At 41.4% G+C, this 20,721-nt stretch overlaps 1 protein-coding gene across 9 annotated transcripts in view; it reads right to left on the reverse strand.

Annotated features, from left to right (window-relative positions):
- The window catches only part of LOC142964722 (transcription factor COE3), a 126,753-nt gene that overhangs the window by 47,027 nt on the left and 59,005 nt on the right, over positions 1-20,721 (reverse strand). For all 9 annotated transcript variants that reach the window (XM_076105216.1, XM_076105220.1, XM_076105214.1 and 6 more), the window contains one exon: positions 31-112. In XM_076105216.1, coding sequence (XP_075961331.1) covers positions 31-112 — 82 coding nt within the window. The remainder of the gene's footprint in view (positions 1-30; positions 113-20,721) is intronic.

The following is a 20,721-nucleotide window of genomic DNA, read 5'->3' on the forward strand; positions in this document are numbered from 1 at the left end:
CTCATGGAGAAGTAAAGGTGTGTCTCTTACCTGGAACCTCCTCATGTCTCGCGGGTTTCCTGCATTTTTCAAACAGTTCTGATTGCACTTGAGGAAGAACTTGAGGAAGAATCTGCAGATAAAAACAAAAAAGACAGATTAGTGTGGAGGCACAGAGACACTGATCCAGGATCAGAGAGAAGGCTGCAGGTAAATGAAGTCGGGCTCAGTTTGGTTTTACAGGACGCTCAATTTAACTGAACATGAGTTATTTAGTTTAAATCACGGCTCATACGATAATAAATGCACGTGTGACTCAGGTGTTGTAATAAAATGCACATCTATCTTTGTGGCTGGTGAATAAATGAAGCGCTCCTCTCTCTCTCTCTGGGTTTCTGTGTGACGGGTTCACGTCTCGTCTCTCAGCTGCAGATAAAAATTATCATTCAGCGGCGGCGTCCTGATGAAGACAGTCCAACACTTCCTGCAGACTTATGGCGTCTCATTAGGAACCGCCATTTTCACACAACCCCCCAATCTCCCTCTTTGATTTACGCCCAGTTTTCGCGGCAGCAGAGGAGTATTGATTGGGAATGGATATCAATGAGGACGGGCGGCAATAAGCCGCAGCTTTTGGAGGAGGACACCGGGGGGGTCGGAATGGATGGCCACCTTAATGCATCTCCCACTGCCTTGTAATCTGTGCACATCCATCTTCTTCTCGGACCATAAGCCCCCCCCTCTCTTTCCTGTTCAGATGGAGCGCTTCCTTTTTAATTGCCACATTATCACAATAATAATCCGGGCAGTTAACAAGCGGCAAGGTCGCAGACAGACATGTCACATTAACCAGGAGATAACCTCGGCAGAATACCCACAACCCATCGCCTGCTGCAGCAAGGCATGCTGGGAGTGAGGAGGGGGGGCTGTAGATATTAATGGTGGCATGAGGTCGGCATCGATTTCCACCTTAATAAAACAGAAACAATATCTTTAAATACTCACAGCTGGAGCTCAGCCAGCTTTCACTTTCACTCTTCAGACACAGAATCCTTAAATTCACCTGAAACTGGAATTAATTGATGGATTGTTAAATATTAAAGTTGATTTTTGTGGGCTTTTTGCTTTAGAGGTTTTCAAATGGTAAAAAAATATATTAATATCAAAAACAACTTTAGGTTACCCATTAATTTGGACCTTTAAGGGGTTTTAAGATTCCCTTTTTAAGGATTATCAGGTGTGTGAAAAATGTACTCACTAAAACACCTTAAAAACTCTTAAACCACTAAGACAACCCCATTAAAACCCCTCTTTATGTATTCAAATCTATAACTAAAGCCCCAGTTTAAGGTAATATTAAATTAGGAATTAGGGGTTTCCTGTATTTTGAAATAGTACATTCTAAGGTTTTTCTATTTATTTATTATGGATTGAATTATTGTAGTGCTTTTAGGGTTTACCTCCTTTCTTATTTAATACAATTATTTATTTTTTATTTATTTAAATATAGAGGTTCATTTTAGGTACCAATTAAGGGGCCGCTTTAAAACGTCTTAATCTCTTTAGAAAACTAAATACTTAATATACTTAAATGTATTTCTACAGTCACAAGTTCTGAATAAGCAATAAAGAGATTAATCTGCCATCTTTCAGTAAACTATGACTAAAGACTAAAGAAGTGTCTTCAGGTTTAAATTTAGACTTATTGATCAACAGACGAAGAGTTTTCTTCAGTGTGAAATATGAAAACCGGCTGGACGGATTCCAGCGCTCGTCATAATGTGGGTGAAACGACCCTTTAAAGAGACACAGAGAGGTGTGTGTGTGTGTGTGTGTGTGTGTGTGTGTGTATGTGTGTGTGTGTATCGACTGAAAGCTGATCTGCTGCTCTGGAGGCTCTAATGCCCTTTATGGCAGTGAACAGAATAATATGGAGCTCCATTCAGATGATACCGAGTCCTTCAGAGAGCTGATATGGATCAATACGGATTGAATTAAAACGCAGCTGGAGACAAGACCAGAGGCTCTCACACACACACACACACACACACACACACACACACACACACACACACACACACACACACCTATACACAAACAATGATTCACGTACAAGGAGCTGCTCAGAGACACAAATATACACAGAAACACACAAAACATACATATGTTGACAGAAATGCATGAATATACACACTTATATACACAAATACACACAGAAACACATATATATACAAATATACACACAAAGACACACATTCATACACAGACACATATTTAACAAACACACACACAGACACATAAATATTAACATAAATACACACAGACACATAGACACACACACACACATATGAACAAACAAAGCAACACACACAGAGAAACATATACACAACAGTGTTACACACTGAGACACATTTTCAGACCAACCAACAAAAAGACACACACTCACCCAAATACACACACAAACACACAATAACAATACAGACAGACACAGATTGACATGAATACACACACTGGTGTAGACACACTGACAACACAGATAAACAAGAGCTGACATCAACACACTATAATACACACACACACACACACACACACACACACACACACACACACACTCTAATACGTATTAATGTGTGTATCTCTGCATGTGTGTGTTTTCAGTAAAAGTCTAAAACATCACTCTCATTGACTGTTTACGAGGACACACAGTGAACCAGAGTCTCCATCACAAACGCATCAGGACATGATGAAGAGGAGCGCGTCAGTAGCTCCTCCTCCTCTTCTTCTTCTTCTTCTCTGGCTCTTTAAAAAGCAGGTAGAGGCAATGAGGGAGAGTCTGCCGGTGTAAGCTGTCACCTCATTACAGCAGCCGACAATCAATTACAGGAGGACGGAGAGAGCAGCTCTGAAGTCACCGCTGGAGCCTCAGCCTCAGTTCACTCTTAAATATAAACTGTGTTTTTACGACACAGTTTGGTGTGGAGGAACTCCACCACGTCAAACACGCCCTCCATCTACTTTTGGACATGTTTTGTACAAAACTATCATCATTTATCGTCCATGTTGGACGCTGCAGTTTCTTTCTAATTTGTATCAATGAAGGCAGAAAACATTTATATTGTTTGTTTGTTTCCCTGAATACATTTGATGAGCAGGTTTATGGTCAGTAGAAGTGTTGTGTTTTTGTACCACAAGCTGTCTCTTGGTTAACGTTAAGGAAAGGTTTTCATTGAATATTTATTAAGTTAATATGTCCTTTCTCCTGCTTTAAGTCACTTTTGTCTTTTAAATGTTTACACAGGACGGCCATCTTTACTGAATAAATTATGATGCTTTAGTTACAACAAGAAGATATTCTCGTTCTTACGGTATCTTATTTGAAAGGTTGAAACAACTAAACTACTCAGTTAGGTTGAAACAGCTAAACTACTTTGTTAGGTTGAAACAACTAAACTACTTAGTTAGGTTTTGAAAACTAAACTACTTAGTTAGATTGAGACAACTAAACTACTTAGTTAGGTTGAGACAACTAAACTACTTAGTTAGGTTTAAACAACTAAACTACTTAGTTAGGTTTAAACAACTAAACTACTTAGTTAGGTTGAGACAACTAAACTACTTAGTTAGGTTTAGACAACTAAACTACTTAGGTAGGTTTAAACAACTAAACTACTTAGTTAGGTTTAAACAACTAAACTACTTAGTTAGGTTGAGACAACTAAACTACTTAGTTAGGTTTAGACAACAAAACTACTTAGTTAGGTTGAAACAACTAAACTTAGTTAGGTTGAGACAACTAAACTACTTAGTTAGGTTTAAACAACTAAACTACTTAGTTAGGTTGAGACAACTAAACTACTTAGTTAGGTTTAAACAACTAAACTACTTAGTTAGGTTGAGACAACTAAACTACTTAGTTAGGTTTAAACAACTAAACTACTTAGTTAGGTTGAGACAACTAAACTACTTAGTTAGGTTGAGACAACTAAACTACTTAGTTAGGTTTAAACAACAAAACTACTTAGTTAGGTTGAGACAACTAAACTACTTAGTTAGGTTTAAACAACAAAACTACTTAGTTAGGTTGAGACAACTAAACTACTTAGTTAGGTTTAAACAACTAAACTACTTAGTTAGGTTGAGACAACTAAACTACTTAGTTAGGTTGAGACAACTAAACTACTTAGTTAGGTTTAAACAACTTAGTTAGGTTGAGACAACTAAACTACTTAGTTAGGTTTAAACAACTAAACTACTTAGTTAGGTTGAGACAACTAAACTACTTAGTTAGGTTTAAACAACAAAACTACTTAGTTAGGTTGAGACAACTAAACTACTTAGTTAGGTTTAAACAACAAAACTACTTAGTTAGGTTGAGACAACTAAACTACTTAGTTAGGTTGAGACAACTAAACTACTTAGTTAGGTTTAAACAACAAAACTACTTAGTTAGGTTTAGACAACTAAACTACGAATGCTGGATGAGACCAGCCTGGATATATAAAACAAATACGTTCTTCATGTGCTGTCATGTATGAAAACCCCCTCAAATGAACCCTGTAAGCAAACTACTTGATCACAGCTCTGAGTGTCCAGATGGAGGAGATGTAAACGCTCTCTGTAAATCACATCAGTTTGACTGCGTTTAAACCTGAGAGGACGACGCAAACTCTCAAACACCTGAGCTTCACCTGGCGGGTTTGTGACGAGAGGAGACGACGTTTACGATCAGCTCGTCACCTTTTCATTCAGAACGGAGGAACATAACGGAGGCTGCTGGGATTGTTCCAGCGGAGCAGATTTAAAGCTCATTTCACTTCACATCGGGGGGGTGTGTGTGTGTGGGGGGGGGGGGGGGGGGAGGTTGAGTGTTGGGGGGGGGGGGGGGTCTGACTTCAGCGTTTTTAAACCGGCCACTCCAAATGATGTCACCCCTCCGACCACACCCCAGTGCACTATGGGAAGCAATTACGACGGGCTCAGATTACAAGGCCCTGATGAACACACACACACACACACACACACACACACACACACACTTTGAAGGCCAACACACACACACACGCACACACACTCCCCGGAGTCTCTCACTTATTACGTTAGAAAGAAAAAAAGAAGCAGAAAAAAGAAAATCAATATTTCAGCAGGAGTATTTTTAAAAGCTGCCGCTCGCCCTCACAGTTTGATGCTCGCAGTGAGAAGCCACCGCCAGTTTACCACCTGACCGCCCGGCGAGCCCGGGACCAGCACGCCACCACCACCACCACCACCACCAGCTCCACCGCCATCGACTCATCTCACAGACTTGACAAACTGAAACGAAGCACAAAAGCAAGCGTGGCCGAGCCGAGGACCGACCGCCGAGCTAACAGCGATCCGTCCTGGTTAACCCGCTAACCGCCTCGCCGTCGCATCTCATTTGTTCCCAGCTAACGAACAAAAAGAAACAAAAGCAAAGAGAGAGAGAGAGAGAGAGAGAGAGAAAAGCTCGCAGGCAGTTTGTGCTACAGAAAAAAAAACATCAGAAGAAGAAGGAGGGGAAGGCGTCGCCTCATTAGAAGGTCGAGTAAAGTCTAATATTGACTCTGCCCTCTTCAAATAATTACTGAGGAATTCAGATGATGCTCCTCTGCTGCTAATTAGGATATGAAACAAGAGCAGCTTCATGCCCATTACCATTACATGATGATTCACTGGCCTCAGCACCAGAGAGTGTGTGTGTGTCTGGCCTTATTACAGCACATGAGCGAGCTGTGTGTGTGTGTGTGTGTGTGTGTGTGTGTGCGTGTGTGTGTGTGTGTGTAAAGATGAGGGCCCTCCTTGGCTCTGCTACAGGCCATCAATAATTCACAAGCCAAGATGGCAATTACAGGACCATGTACAATCAAACTAAATATTTGATGAGGCACTAAAACAGTCCCTGGAACAGATCTGCCTCTGTCTCTCTCCGTCTCCCTTTCTTTGCCTCACACACACACACACACACACACACACACACACACACACACACACACACACATATATAAACACAGCCTCTCTACTGTCTATTGTCACAACACATTAGGTCCTCGGTCCCTTATTCCCCAGACTTTGTCTTGACACGCAAAAGCAGTTTATTCTGCTAAAAGAGCCTCGCGCAATTCATTTGTTCCGTCTGAAATATTGAGTGCCACCATTATGCATTCGGGGGAGGTTTTTTACGGATCGCCGGTGCCCCGCCTCCTCTTTTTTTATTTTTGTCGTTTGCAAATAATGCGACAAGTGACGAGGGCAAACAAGGAAAGAGGAGGAGGAGGAGGAGGAGGAGGAGGAGGAGGAGGAGGAGCGTCGCATTAAATATCTGAAACTAATCAATCTGAATCGATTGCAATAAAAAAAAAAAAGGAGATGCTTACACCCTCCTCCTCCTCTTCTGTGACCGGAGGGAAATTCTTCTGCATTAAAAATAATGTGACACAAAATCCATCGCTTAAAAGAAGAAGAAGTGGAGAACGTGATGACTCCATAGCGCGATCGATCGCTGACGACGAAGACTCAAAGAAGAAGGAGTTTGTCTGCAGGGAGGAGCGTTTGAGCCGGTAATCGTTTGACATCATTTTATTATTAAGTCTTCTTCTTTGTTGGTAAGTGTTTAAGAGACGCACTTCACCTGTCAATCTGAGGCTGGTGTTGACCTCCGTGACAGGAAGTAGATGAAGTTGTTCTCCTTTTGATTGATGACGGATTATTTAGTATTTCTGCTCTCATAACTCTCATAATTACATTCATGTTTGTGACTTGTTGTGTGTATGTTTTCATGTGTTTTATTGTTGAACCGGTTTCATGTGAATAATAATATTAATAAAGTATCTAATTAGGGGAACGAGACAGGGGAGTGTTCAGAGCCACAAACAGAAGAAAACGTTGCATAAAGTGTATCGGAGCCGACAGGAGCAGAGATGTTTGAACATGAAGGAGGCTGGAGGTTCTTCCTGTTTGTGTTCCGGTGTTTCCTGTTAGCTGGAGGTGAGACGGGGTGTGTGTGTGTGTGTGTGTGTGTGTGTGTGTGTGTGTGTGTGTGTGTGTGTGTGTAAAAACACATGCTGAGTTCCTGGAGCGCAGAGATGAACAGAACATCCCATAATTATTTCATATTGCTCGAGAAAGAGACTGAAAAAGGGAAGTTTTTCTTTTTTTTTGGTTGAGTAAAGCAGTTTTCCTTTACAACACACACACACACACACACACACACACACACACACACACACACACACACACACACACACTAAACTCGGGTTACTCCTCAGCTGTATTTTGGCAGGGTTGTCATGACGATCAGCGGTATTTTTCTCCGCGATCGAAAAGTCATCTGTGTGACGCAACGCTGCAGCCGGTGAGAGTGTGTGTGTGTGTGTGTGTGTGTGTGTGTGTGTGTGTGTGACATCATAACTTAAAAATGAGGTGGAAATCGGAGTAAAATTTAAAATTTAAGGGAAAAACATCCGAGCGCACGTCTTCCATTAAAAACAAACACTGGACTGTTCGGCCAATCAGACGCTTGGAAACTCTCACACACACACACACACACACACACACACACACACACACATTTTAAAGCACAAGCTGACTTTGTAAAACTCAAACTGAGATGGACTAAATAAGTGGAACACAAACTACACCAGTTCCCCCAGTATACTGTCTGTCACCACACAGCAGGGGTCCCCAGGCTGACCCCCACCACCCAGACTAGCTGCAGCCCCCCCCCCCCCGGGGATCATGGGAGTTGTAGTGTATGTTGTGCAGTATATGTGGACAGCATGACAGCATATTGTCAACCAGAGGGAGCGGCGAGCGAGCAGCTGCCACCAGATAAACTAAAGCAGACGACCAAAACAGTGAGATATATGGGCCTGGAAACCACCTGGAAACAGACTGGAAACAACCTGATAAAGCTGTGTAGTAACAACCTGGTAAAGTAGTCGAAGACAGCATTGTAACAGACTGGATATAACCTGGAACAACCAGGTAAAGCAGTCATGAAACAGCCTGGAAACAGTCCGCTCACTCCGGGGCACGAGACATGGCCCTGCAGCACTAAATTACTAAAATGACTCTACAGCCACATTTACACATACTACCTGCAATTTGTCCTATTAAAAATGCAAATATAATTGGTGGCTCCCACACTAGAGTTCAGAAAACTCCAGGCAGCCTTGCAGGGAGTTCCAGGGGCAAAAGAATGTTAATATTAATATTAGAAGTCCATTCAGCAGAAATGATCCCGATCTAAAGACGTGTAAGAGTTTATGTTTAACGGACTGCAGCAGGACTCTCAGTATCTCGTATCTGCACCAACACACTTCACAGGAACTGAACTCCAACAAAGAGGGAACGTTTGAGCACATTTCTGTTTCTACACTTTATTCCCTCTGAGTTTCTCCTCTAAAAGCAGATTGTGGTTAAAGAAAAGATTCATAACAAACAACAGCTTAAGTCTTCACAGCTCTCTGGGACTGAAACCAATCAATTGGGCCTGAGGGTCGATGTGAATCTGTTTGGGGTCAGAGGTCACGTACTACACATTTCCAGGAAATAGTCAGGCCCTTAAAAACATCATGTCATTCCAGCTTTTATTTTCTCGCTCTGAACCAACACTTTTTGTTGTCCACAAATCTCTTCTGCTAAACACACAGTTTGACTTCGTGTCCGATAATGATTTTATTTCTGTGTTTTTTTTCGGGGGATCGACAGAACAACTCCAGGTTTGTGTCTAAATCCTGCAGAAACAACTGATATCACCGGCTTCCTCTCTCCAGTTTCTGGAGTTGAACTGAAGGATTTATTTATCCTCTCTGGACGGAGAAGAATCCTTCAACTCCTAGTCTGATGAAATCCTCCTAAAACCCAGCAGATAAAACTCCAAACAGCCTGAAGCCAGAAGAAAGAACTGGACCATTCCTTTCCTGAACAGTTGACATCAGGGAGACGTGAGGTTTGATATGAATTTCATCACGGGTCGAGCGGTTTGTGGCTCAAAGGCACGTCGGCGGCTACAGAAGCAGCGCCGGTGTTAAAGCCTCCGAAATTAAGGTCAGACCTCCAAATATCAAAGATCAACTTATTAAAATAAGATCCGAACACACAAAGAGAAGCGAGGCAGCTCTTTGGGGAAAAACACACTCAAGTTTCCAAGAGTTCGTGACCCGTTAACTCCTCTCTGACCTGGAAGTCCCAGAGTACTTCCTTCAGTTTGCTGTCAGGACTCTGAGCTAACAAACAAGTGTGTCCACACACAGTCAATGTCTTTGAATAAGCAGATAGAGGAGAGCGGCGGTGCTCCAGAGACATAAGAACCACGTAGCTGAGACATTCTGAGCTGCACTTCTGTCCAGAAATGAGTGGAAACAGAATATATTGATTTATATCTCTAATATTAAGGTTTGCATTATTTCTACTTCACAGAAACTCAAATATTTCTACTACAGAACTAAATCAAGTAGAGTTCAAGGCATGGACTGTGGTGTAGTACTACACATACGTCTATTACTGCTACTACCACTACTGTGAATACTACATACACTTCATTACTACTTAAACTGCTCGTACTGCTCCTGTTAAAGCCCACGATAGCCACCACAATGGCCACTACTTCTACTACCTCTGACCCTGAATAAGTGGCAGTAATGGTTCCTCTCAGCACTTCTACCTCATTCATAAGAAACATCTTCCTCTCCACTTCTATGTTCCAGCTAACACACTCGCTGCTCACGCCTGCCTGAGCAGTAAATTCTTAATATGTACAAACATGATTAAATTATTGCTCCACATTCAAACGCTAACGATGTTAATCAATGTTTTACATGTGAAATATGTTTTCTTTAGTATTCGCTTCCATCATAGAAAACATGCTGTACTTAAAGGGCCAGTCCCGTGTTTCTACCTGGATTACTGCAACTGCTACTACTGGCACTAATACTAATACTACTGTATCTACTGACATGAATATCAATACTACTGCCACTACACATCTACACATCCTACTTCTGTGACTACTACTATTACTACTGCTAACTGTAGTAGTATTTCTGCCTCTACTATTACTTATTTATAATACTTCAACCGATACTACTGCTAATTACTGTCACTACCATAACTACTACTCCTAGAACTACTAATAATAATACTTTCGCTACTCTGGCTACTTCTGCCCCAACTACTAATACTACTCTGACTGCTACAAACCCTTCTAGTATTTCTGCCTCCAATACTACGAATGTAACTTGAACTACTGCTCCTTTCTATTACTAGTACTACCATTTAAACAAAGTGAGAGCAACGTGACAATAATAATATAGTACAGTAACTGCTACAACCTCCATCAGTACTTCTAATACCATAAAGGTATGTACATCTAAAGTACTACTGCTAAAACTACTACTAATACTCCTGTATTACTACCACAGCTGCTGCTCCTACAACTACTACTACTACAGCTGCTGCAAACCCTGCTAGTATATCTGCCCATAATACTACTTTAACAACTACTATAAGTACTTTATTTTACTAGTACTGCCAGTTGAACAAAGTGAGAGCAACATGAGAATAAAGAAAGTATTTTTTTACTCGCTACAAACTCCGTCAGTACTTGTCAGACCTGTGAGGCAGCCAGGAGTACTGCAGTAGTAGTAGTAGTAGTATTAGTACATGTCAGGAGCAGATCATCTGTCTGCATGCTTTACTGTATTCGTGTGATCAGATGTAGAGCAGCAGCAGATTTATCTCTCACTTATCGGCCTGACAAGTGTTCCTCCCGCCGTGCATTACTATTCGGAGCAGGCGTCAGTCGGCTCGCTGAGCTTTTTAATTAAGTGTCTGACTGCTGACGGTTGAACGTCCGGCGTTATTGAAGCAAAATTAAAGGAGAAAACGTGGTCATTTGAATAATGGCCCGGGGCCTGCCTCCGAACCGTTCCATTTCAATATCTCTTCATGCCACTTTAACCTTTCCCTGCTGCCGCCGCTTCGACTCACGAGCTGAAGGAAAGTAAAATGTCACTGAGTGTCACCTGAACAGGAAACTTCAATAATTACAAACACGGAGAGGAAGCGGAGCATCAATCCTCGGCTGCTGTTTCTTAAAGGAACATTCCGCTGTTTCTGCATCAATACAAATCATTTACACTTTTCATCCCCAATGATCATTTTATAAAACATCCATCAGGTTCTACTTTCATCTCCTTCCCTTAAAGGAGCCATGTATGGAAGTCAACGGCTGCAACAACAAGAGAAAAACATGTTTAATGTAATTTAAATTGTATTTACCATTTGTGTCGTTCAATAAGATTTAGATTTAATCTAATTATACTGGACATAAAAAAGGCAGATTCTTCTTTTTCTATTCGAACATAGTTTTCATTTTAAGAATAAAGAAATGCATAACATCGACATACAGCTTCATCGACCAATACGTTTGTGATTTTGTACTGAATGTAGACTTGGCTTCATATTTTCTAACCGGCAGACAACGTGCGACTTAAACTTGAATATTTATATTATAATCGTAATTATGTTCAGATTTCTGCTTGTTGTCGAACATTTTTATATTGACCATAAAAAAGTCAACAAGCTAGAAACTGGCCTTCATTTAAAAAAGTCCAGTTTCCTGAGAAGGTACAAAGATCTTTATTAGTTCTTATTGATTTGGTTGTTTTGGAAAATATCTTTATTTTATTTTCCATCTCTTTTGTAAGCAAAGTTTAGTTAGATGCCTTAGTTGTGTCCAATAAATACATCTGTTTAAAATGTCTAGTTTGCCATTTAATTTAATTCTGGCAGTAACGATATATGTTTTTATTCAAGTTTTATTCAGACATACATCCTACGCACATGGATATAAAATCCAATTTACAGTTTGTTTTTTGATTGTTTTATTGTAATATAATGTGTTCGTGTTATTTCACACTCATTTACAGTATTAAAGTATTAGTGGAGTCACTTTAATGTTCCGTCTTTATTCTTTATTTACTTCATGTACTCAAAGTGTTTCTCTATATTGTATTCGTCCTACTGGTCCAACCGTCTGCACAGATATAACTTATAAACTTTCCTTCACATGTTGCAATCATTAACTTTCTTTGAGCATCGTTTGCTTTAATGATTTTACTTTTTGTTTCGTTTTTTAATTGTTCTGAAAATCCTGTTTTTTGGGGATTTGATTGACTTGAACACGACGTGTTAGTAGAGATGGAGGTAATTGAGGTACAAGTACTGTTAGTCATAGCGGTGGGGGTAATAATATTGTTTGAATATAGAGGAAGTGTATTGAATCTCCACACACACACACACACACACTCACACACACATAGTGCTGATTGGTTGCTGATAAAGAGGAGGAATAATGATGCAAGCATTACAAAGTAAATGTAATTTACTTTCCTTTGAAGTCGGCGTCAACACCAAACCACGTCGGACGGTGCAGCCATATTAAACACACACACACACACACACACACACACACACACACACACACACATATATATATCCAAAAGAACGAGGAAAAGAAAAAACGACACCTAATTGGCACAAACAGCTCGGAGAAAACATGTTTTCCTGCTGAATCTCCGCTGCAGATTCTAAAGCGCTCGCTGCTCTCCTCCATCTGTTTGGCGAGCGGCTCCACTCGGCTGCGCTGGGACCAGCGGTCAGCAGCAAGGTGAAGCCAGCCGCACCATCTGGCCTGACCTTGGACCAACGAGGGGGCTTTTTGAATATCTGAGGCCGGGACAGGAACCCCCCCATCCTGTTCAATGAACAGGATCTGTGTGCTGGTTCAAGTCCTTCATCAGGTTTTTAAAGTGTTTGTTTCAGAGCACATATGAGGCGGCTTTCGTCCTGTTATAATAATAATAATAATAATAATTATAACTTTTATTTATAAAGCACCTTTAAAAACAGAGTTTACAAAGTGCTTTGACAGACAGCTAGTATTTCTGCTTCTAATACTAGTTATGATACTTCAACCGTTGAAATATTGAGATTATAAAGTCAGTACATCCTGCATGTTGCAGCACACTATTATATATATATATATATATATATATATATATATATATATATATATATATATATATATTAGTGCTGGGCAAGTTAACGCGTTATTATCGCGTTAACGCATTAATTAATTAACGCCGACAATTATTTTATCGCGCGTTAACGCATTATTATTTATCGTTTTGTATTGGAGATGATATGTCCCTTCAGGGTTGCCGTAGAGAAAAGGCGACTTCCGCTTCTGGTCGAGGGGGGGGACAGAAATAAACAGAAAAGCCGTGGGCTGCACCAGCTGTTGCTCTCCCTGGAGACTACTGGACATCGCTGCGGTAAAGTCAGCAGACACTCAGATCTCCGTGGTCAACTCAGCAGACACTTACACTATATGCTGAAATTCACGGTAAACGCATTGAAACGGCACGGATCGGGAGCGAGCGAAGGACTTTGTTCGCAGAATGATTAACGTGAGACAACATCCGGTTTCTTCAGACGAACATCCGGTTTTCAGAATAAGATGCCAACAAAGTATGAATTATATTCACATTAAGTATAAAACATGCTGCATCTCGTGAGTTAAAGGGAAAATACACCTCAATTGTGGGTAAAGTGTCTTTAGTCTTTCATCGCTGGGTAACCATCATTACCTCTGAGTTACAGCATTATATTGATGAACAGTAGAGCTGCATTCACATGCTCTGACTGTCATGAAGACACACATTTTTGCTGAAACGTGCTGAAACATGTTGTTCATGTTGCACAGCAGTGGAACGTTTCACATACAGTCACACACTGAGCACATAGTGCAAGAAATATGATCGCTACTGTGTAAAGGGAATACTGCTGTTAAAAAGCACCTTATTTGTTTAAAGTGTTTACAAACCAAATGTTATTGCCCTTTTGTTCATATAGCAGTACTTTTAAAATAAAAGTGCACAATACACTACTTTTGAATTTATTATTGAACTTTGCCATAACAATGAGATTAATCGCGATTAATCGCAAAAAATCCATGCGATAAATCGCGATTAAAAATTGTAATCGTTGCCCAGCACTAATATATATAATATATATATATATATAGCAAGTTAATGCGTTCATTTCGCGTTAACGCATTCATTAATTAATGCCAATTATTTTATTGCGCGTTAACGCATTTTTTTAATTTATTATAATTTATTTATTTATTTATTTTTTTAATTGAAAGACAAGAGACAATACATAGACATAACAACAAGAGGATGACAAGAACAGTGGGATAAAAGCCAGCAAACATCCTATAGTCAGTAATTTTAGTGCTGAAATTCACGGTAAACGCATTTAAACGGCACAGATCGGGAGCGAGCGAAGGACTTTGAAAGTTAGCGGAAAGATTAACGTGAGACAACATCCGGTTTCTTCAGACGAACATCCGGTTTTCAGAATAAGATGCCAACAAAGTATGAATTATATTCACATTAAGTATAAAACATGCTACCTGCATCTCGTGAACCAGTGCGCAATACACTACTTTTGAATTCATTATTGAACTTTGCCATAACAATGCGATTAATCGCGATTAAATATTTTAATCGTTGCCCAGCACTAATATATATATATATATATATATATTGAAGTAAGTTTCTCCTGCTTTGCGAGAGTCGATATTTTTGACTTCCTGTCTACCTGCAACTGAACCCTAAACGGGACGTTTCCTCCACAAAAGTTGCAGCAGAAAAACGAAAAGATGAAGAACCCTCCGTCTAATCTGACCTCAGCTATAACAATACAGTCAATCTGAATTCATATCTCCTTTTATTTATTTATATTATTCCTCCACCCAGGGGAGAGAGGGAGAGAGGGAGAGAGAGAGAGAGAGAGAGACTGATCTCCATCTTTTCATATTTCCAGCCATCTGTAAGTGGATTACTGATGAAATCATTCACAGCTAATGGCATCCAGACGACCGAGAGACACTGAGACAGAGAGAGAGAGAGAGAGGGAGAGGGAGGGGGGGAGAGAGAGAGAGAGAGAGAGAGAGGCCCTGTTCCCACCTGGCGTTAACAAGCTTCTTGGCATCAAGTCTCATTGAGATCCTGAGACCACATTCTGAGGTGGTCCGAGTCGCATACGGCCTCCAGTTTGGCGATTTCGCCATCGCCATGTTGTTGTTTTTTTGCAACCAGTGAACAGGAAGTGACCATATCTGGACTGAGGAGGAGTGACGTAGAGACGCCGTATACGTCTCTGGTAGAGACCTGTCAATCACTGTGTAGCCCCGCCCTAAAGCATCCCCTGCTTTATGGTCTGTTTGACTCTAAATGGAGCATAATGTACTAAATGAACATCATGCTGTTGTATTATGTAGCTGAACAAAAGAGAACTGAGATCCTGATTTCCCAGGAAGTTTCTCCAAAATCTGCTTCGTTTCCCGGAAAAAAGCAAAAAAACACCCGAGGGATTCGGACTCTTCACATGTGTGTGTGTGTGTGTGTGTGTTCACATGCTGAAGACTCTCATGTGAACTACACCTCATCCAAACCTCAACAAAGCTTCCAAGGAACTGTCAAAATACTAATGTCTAACCCTGACAAGCTGTTGTTGCAGTGAGTTACATATGTATATATATATATATATATACATGTATGTATACATGGAGGAAACAAGGAGAGAAGGATAGGAGAGAAGGAGATGAGATGTGAGGAGACAACGAGAGGACAAGAGAAAAGGACAGTAAACAAGGAGAGGAGGCGGGGAGACAAGGAGCTGAAACAAGGAGAGGATACAAAGAGAGGAGACATGGAGAGCAGGACAGGAGATAATGAGATAAGAGGAGAGGAGGAGAGGAGGACAAGAAACAAAGGGAGGAGATGAGAGAAGAAGGAGACATCAAGAGCACACAAAGACAAGAGGAGAGGAGACAAGGAGAGGGGGAGAGGAGAGGAAATAAGGAGCGGACACAAGGAGAGGAGGTAGGGTGTGACACAACAAACAACCGCGAGGGTCAAACAGTCGGAGTGGAAACAAGGCATCATGGGAAATGAAGGCTGTGTTTCTATTAACACACTGCGGGTGCTTCACGTCCTGTTTCTCCCCCAACATCCTGGTTCCTAATTTTAACTTCCGTCGGTGGCACACACACGCACACACACACACACACACACACACACACACACACACACACACACACACATGCTGACATCACAGTGACCCCCCCTCTCTTTGACCATGTCACCTGATCACCAGATCCCGCAGGTCCGCGCTCCGGCTCTCTTTTCTCCTGCGATCCGGCGGCGCCCCTAAACGCCTCATCAACATGTTTAATCAAATTAGCAGGCAGCCAAAAAAATTGACGCTTTTCATTAATTATACAGGATAATTCTAATTGCAAATTCAAATGTATTCCCTCCGAACAGAAGGTGTTCAGTAATATTTCAGAGAATTTGCATATTAAATGGGGGTCGCTCTGCATTATGTATGCTAATGTATGCGCATTGTCTTTATTTTTAACTTGCGGGCCATATGCGCGGCTGCCTGGCTGAGCAGGTGAAAACAGTCCTGAGTGTTTCATTTTGTTGAACAAACGCCACGAGGACGCTTGTCAAGTGGCGAACGCGCTGCGTGTCAATGCTTTATTTTTCACTTCCTGTCCTCGGCTTTGATTCCGGTTCTGTGGAGGTGAAAGTGTTGCTGCTGCAGCTTCCTGTTGGTTTGTGTTTTTGTGTGTTTTTGTTGTTTTCGCGGCTCTTTTGGCCGCCAGCCGTCACCAGTGACACTGCACCGTCAGCACAAACAGAGGGCAGGAGTGTTTCACAGCGTGAATCAAGCGCACCTCGACCACCGTGCCACCTGCACGCCGCTGCACACACACACACACACTGCAAACACACACTACCAATGCTGCAGTCAAGTATGGAAGCCAAATACTAACAAGAAAAATAGAATTTTAAATGATAAAAACACTCATAGAAAGTCTAAATTTCTTTATTTTTCCCTCAAAAGTCACAGTTTCATATTTTAAGTCAAAAGTCAATATTGTAACTTTCAAAATCTGAATTTTGGCATGTTTGTCACGTCTTTTATGGGCATTATGTCCAGATTTAAAGTCAAGTTTTCAACATCGTGGGCCAAAGTTATGAGATATTAAGTCAAATGTGGGACTTTTTATTAAAGTTAGGAATAATGACCGTTGATCAGAATTATGAGTAAAAAGTTATTATTCTGGCTTTTTAAAATCATATATGAGTAAAACTTTTGACTTAAACTTGAGGAGTCAAACTTAAGAGACACGAGTCAAAGTCACTAATCTTTAATGTCAAAGATATTTTTCATTTTTCAAGTCACAGCTTTGAGATACTTTTGGGTGAATTATGTCCAGATGGACAGTTATGGTATATTAAGTCAAACTTTTGACATTTTCAATCAGAATAATTACTTTTCACGTCACAATTATGAGATAAAAAAGTAAGAATTATAAGTCATGAGAGAACTGGCATACGAGTCCCTAAAATAAATGAGTAATTATCAGGTTGTAACTCAAAATCATGATGAAGGTTATCAACTTTTTGACTAAGTCACATGTAAGTATTTAAAATATTAAATTAACATGAGAACCACTAAGTTAACATTATGACAAATGATCTCATTATTGTCTCATTATTTGACTAAAACACGAGAATTTTCATCTTTTATTCTCCCTTTCCTGTCTTCTCCTGTCAAAAACAACGAGCTCAACATGTCTGACTGAGACGGGGGAGGAGGGGAGGAAGGGGAGGAGGGGGTGAGGAGGGAGGGAGGGAGGAAAGGTGCACTGGAGGGGAAAAGACTACAAAGCAGATTTGTAGCCTTTGAGATAATAAATGTCATTAAATGTGTAGGCCTGTTGCTTGTTCTCAGGATCGCTGTAAAGACAACAGAGGGTTTGTTTTAAATGTTGGAGGAGCTGCCTGATGGAAAGCCCCAAACTCCACCCGGTCGAGAGGCCGCACTCGCACCTCTATTTAGTTGTTTGGGGAGAAACCGAAACAGCATTTACTGAAGAATCATAGTTTCTGTTTGAAGTGAGAACTCTCGTCAGAGACATTAGAGGGAATACTGAGAGCTGCAGAGCCTCCAGGTGAGAGAAGCAACACTTCCCTCTTCAGCTCTCCTGCTGTCAGAACACACCGGAGGCTGGGACCTTGAATGCTTGATAAATAGTTTGAAATAAAAACCTCCACGGTGTTCCCGAAAACTCTCGTCAAATCAGATCTTCATCGAGAGGCTTCTTTAAAAAACTTCCACGACTCCCCGACGGCGGCTCGTCAGGCCTGCAAAGCTTTGGTTTGGCTCCTCGACGCACGAGGACGCAGACCGACACTTTAACCCCCCGAAAGCTTTTTGACGACGCTTTGCGAGGTGTTAACACGACGCGGGGGGGGGGGCGAAGAGGAGGAGGAGGAAGGGGGGGGGGGGGGGGGGGGGGGGGGTCCTGAGGAAAAATAAAGATTAATTAAAAAGCAGCCGAGTGTGAGCGAGCACCATGACACGTTAGAGGACCGAGTCACTTTAATGAACTGAGATCACAGCTCCGCCTCCTCCTCAGAGACGCACTTTATTAGGCCGACACACACACACACACACACACACACTCTCACTCTCACACACACACACACTCACACACACACACACTCTCTCTCACTCTCACACACACACACACACACACACACACACACACACACACACACACACACTCTCTCACACACTCACACACACACACACAGCTGAACTTTATAATTGCACACTTTTCTTGTACTTTTATGAACGACTCATCAGTCGTAAACTAGAAGAATGAAGTGAAGTAAAGCTGAAGTTTGACCTTTAAGAAGTTAAAATAATCCAATAATCACATGAAGAAACATTCTGAATACTTTATGAGTTAGTTTGGATTCATGTTCATATCCAGAATCCAGAAGGAAAATGTCTGATTCTGTCCTTCATCTAAACACACTGAAATCTATGAAGGAGAGACAGTTAAAGAGAGAGAGAGACAGAGAGACAGAGAGAGACAGAGAGACAGAGAGAGAGAGAGAGAGAGAGAGAGACAGAGAGACAGAGAGAGAGAGAGACAGAGAGACAGAGAGACAGAGAGAGAGAGAGAGACAGAGATAGAGAGAGACAGAGATAGAGACAGAGAGAGAGAGAGATAGAGACAGAGAGAGACAGAGTGAGACAGAGAGACAGAGAGAGAGAGAGACAGAGACAGAGTGAGACAGAGAGAGAGAGAGACAGAGACAGAGAGAGAGAGAGTGAGACAGAGAGACAGTTAAAGAGAGAGAGACAAAGAGAGAGAGAGACAGAGATAGAGAGAGAGAGAGAGAGAGAGAGTGAGACAGAGAGAGAGAGAGATAGAGACAGAGAGAGAGAGAGTGAGACAGAGAGAGAGAGAGACAGAGATAGAGACAGAGAGAGACAGAGTGAGACAGAGAGAGAGAGAGACAGAGATAGAGACAGAGAGAGAGAGACAGAGAGAGAGTGAGACAGAGAGACAGTTAAAGAGAGAGAGACAAAGAGAGAGAGAGACAGAGATAGAGAGAGAGAGAGAGAGAGAGAGACAGTTAAAGAGAGAGAGACAGAGAGAGAGAGAGAGAGAGAGAGAGAGTGAGACAGAGAGAGAGTGAGACAGAGAGACAGTTAAAGAGAGAGAGACAAAGAGAGAGAGAGACAGAGATAGAGACAGAGAGAGAGAGAGAGAGAGAGACAGTTAAAGAGAGAGAGACAGAGAGAGAGAGAGAGAGAGAGAGAGAGAGAGTGAGAGAGAGAGTGAGACAGAGAGACAGTTAAAGAGAGAGAGACAAAGAGAGATAGAGACAGAGAGCGACCTGGACCAGAACCTGGACCAGAGCGGAGCCCACCTGAACTCTGACTCTGGATGTGTCACATATTGAATATAATTGTTGATGATAAACTATCATCACTGTTTATTTTATACAGGTTGTTTTTGTAGGTTCATTAAGACGCCAACGGACTGAAGAGTAACAGAACTCTGAACGACCAATGAAGACCGGGTTAACACACGGGGCCCCGGGGCCCCAAACAAGACGTAGAGCGCCTCAGCTGGTCTCTGGTAATTTGATTAATTGCAGATCTGAGAAGCCCAAAATGAACTAAGGCGGTTCAAACATTCTCACGTGATCCGTGTTTGTGCATAAAAGTCCAGTATCAAGATGTAGAATTTAACACGTTAATTGTGCTCAAATGGTAAATAAAGGACAGCTTGTACACTGTGTGTGTGTGTGTGGGGTGGGGAGGGGGGGGGGGGGGTATATCATGTGACTTCTTCTGAATGATGACTTCCAGTTTGTCAAATTAGCTGAGCAGCAGAAACACACTGAGTTACACAGTCAGATCCAATAAAAGGCTCCGGCTCATTAACTCTCTTTTATCTCTGTTTACACCCATCAACACCCCCCCCCCCCCCCCCTCCCCCCTCCTCTCAATGAAATCCCATAATTCATTGCTGCTGTTACTGCAGCCAATAAAATCAGTCGATGAAGCTGAGCTGTAGTAAAAACACTGATTACTGGACCAGACACTGTTTTGGTATTTTTAGTCACACGAGCAGAGCAATAATATGTATATAATATATATTATATATTATATAATAATAATAATAAATTCAGCCTCACAGAGCCGGGAGAATGACTGTAGTATCTTAGTGATTAGTATTTTGGAGTTCAAGTTGTTATATTTGTTTTTATC

Source organism: Anarhichas minor, unplaced genomic scaffold, assembly GCF_050575085.1.
Source record: "Anarhichas minor isolate MPS153535 unplaced genomic scaffold, ASM5057508v1 ptg000031l, whole genome shotgun sequence".
NCBI classification, from domain to species: Eukaryota; Metazoa; Chordata; class Actinopteri; order Perciformes; family Anarhichadidae; genus Anarhichas; species Anarhichas minor.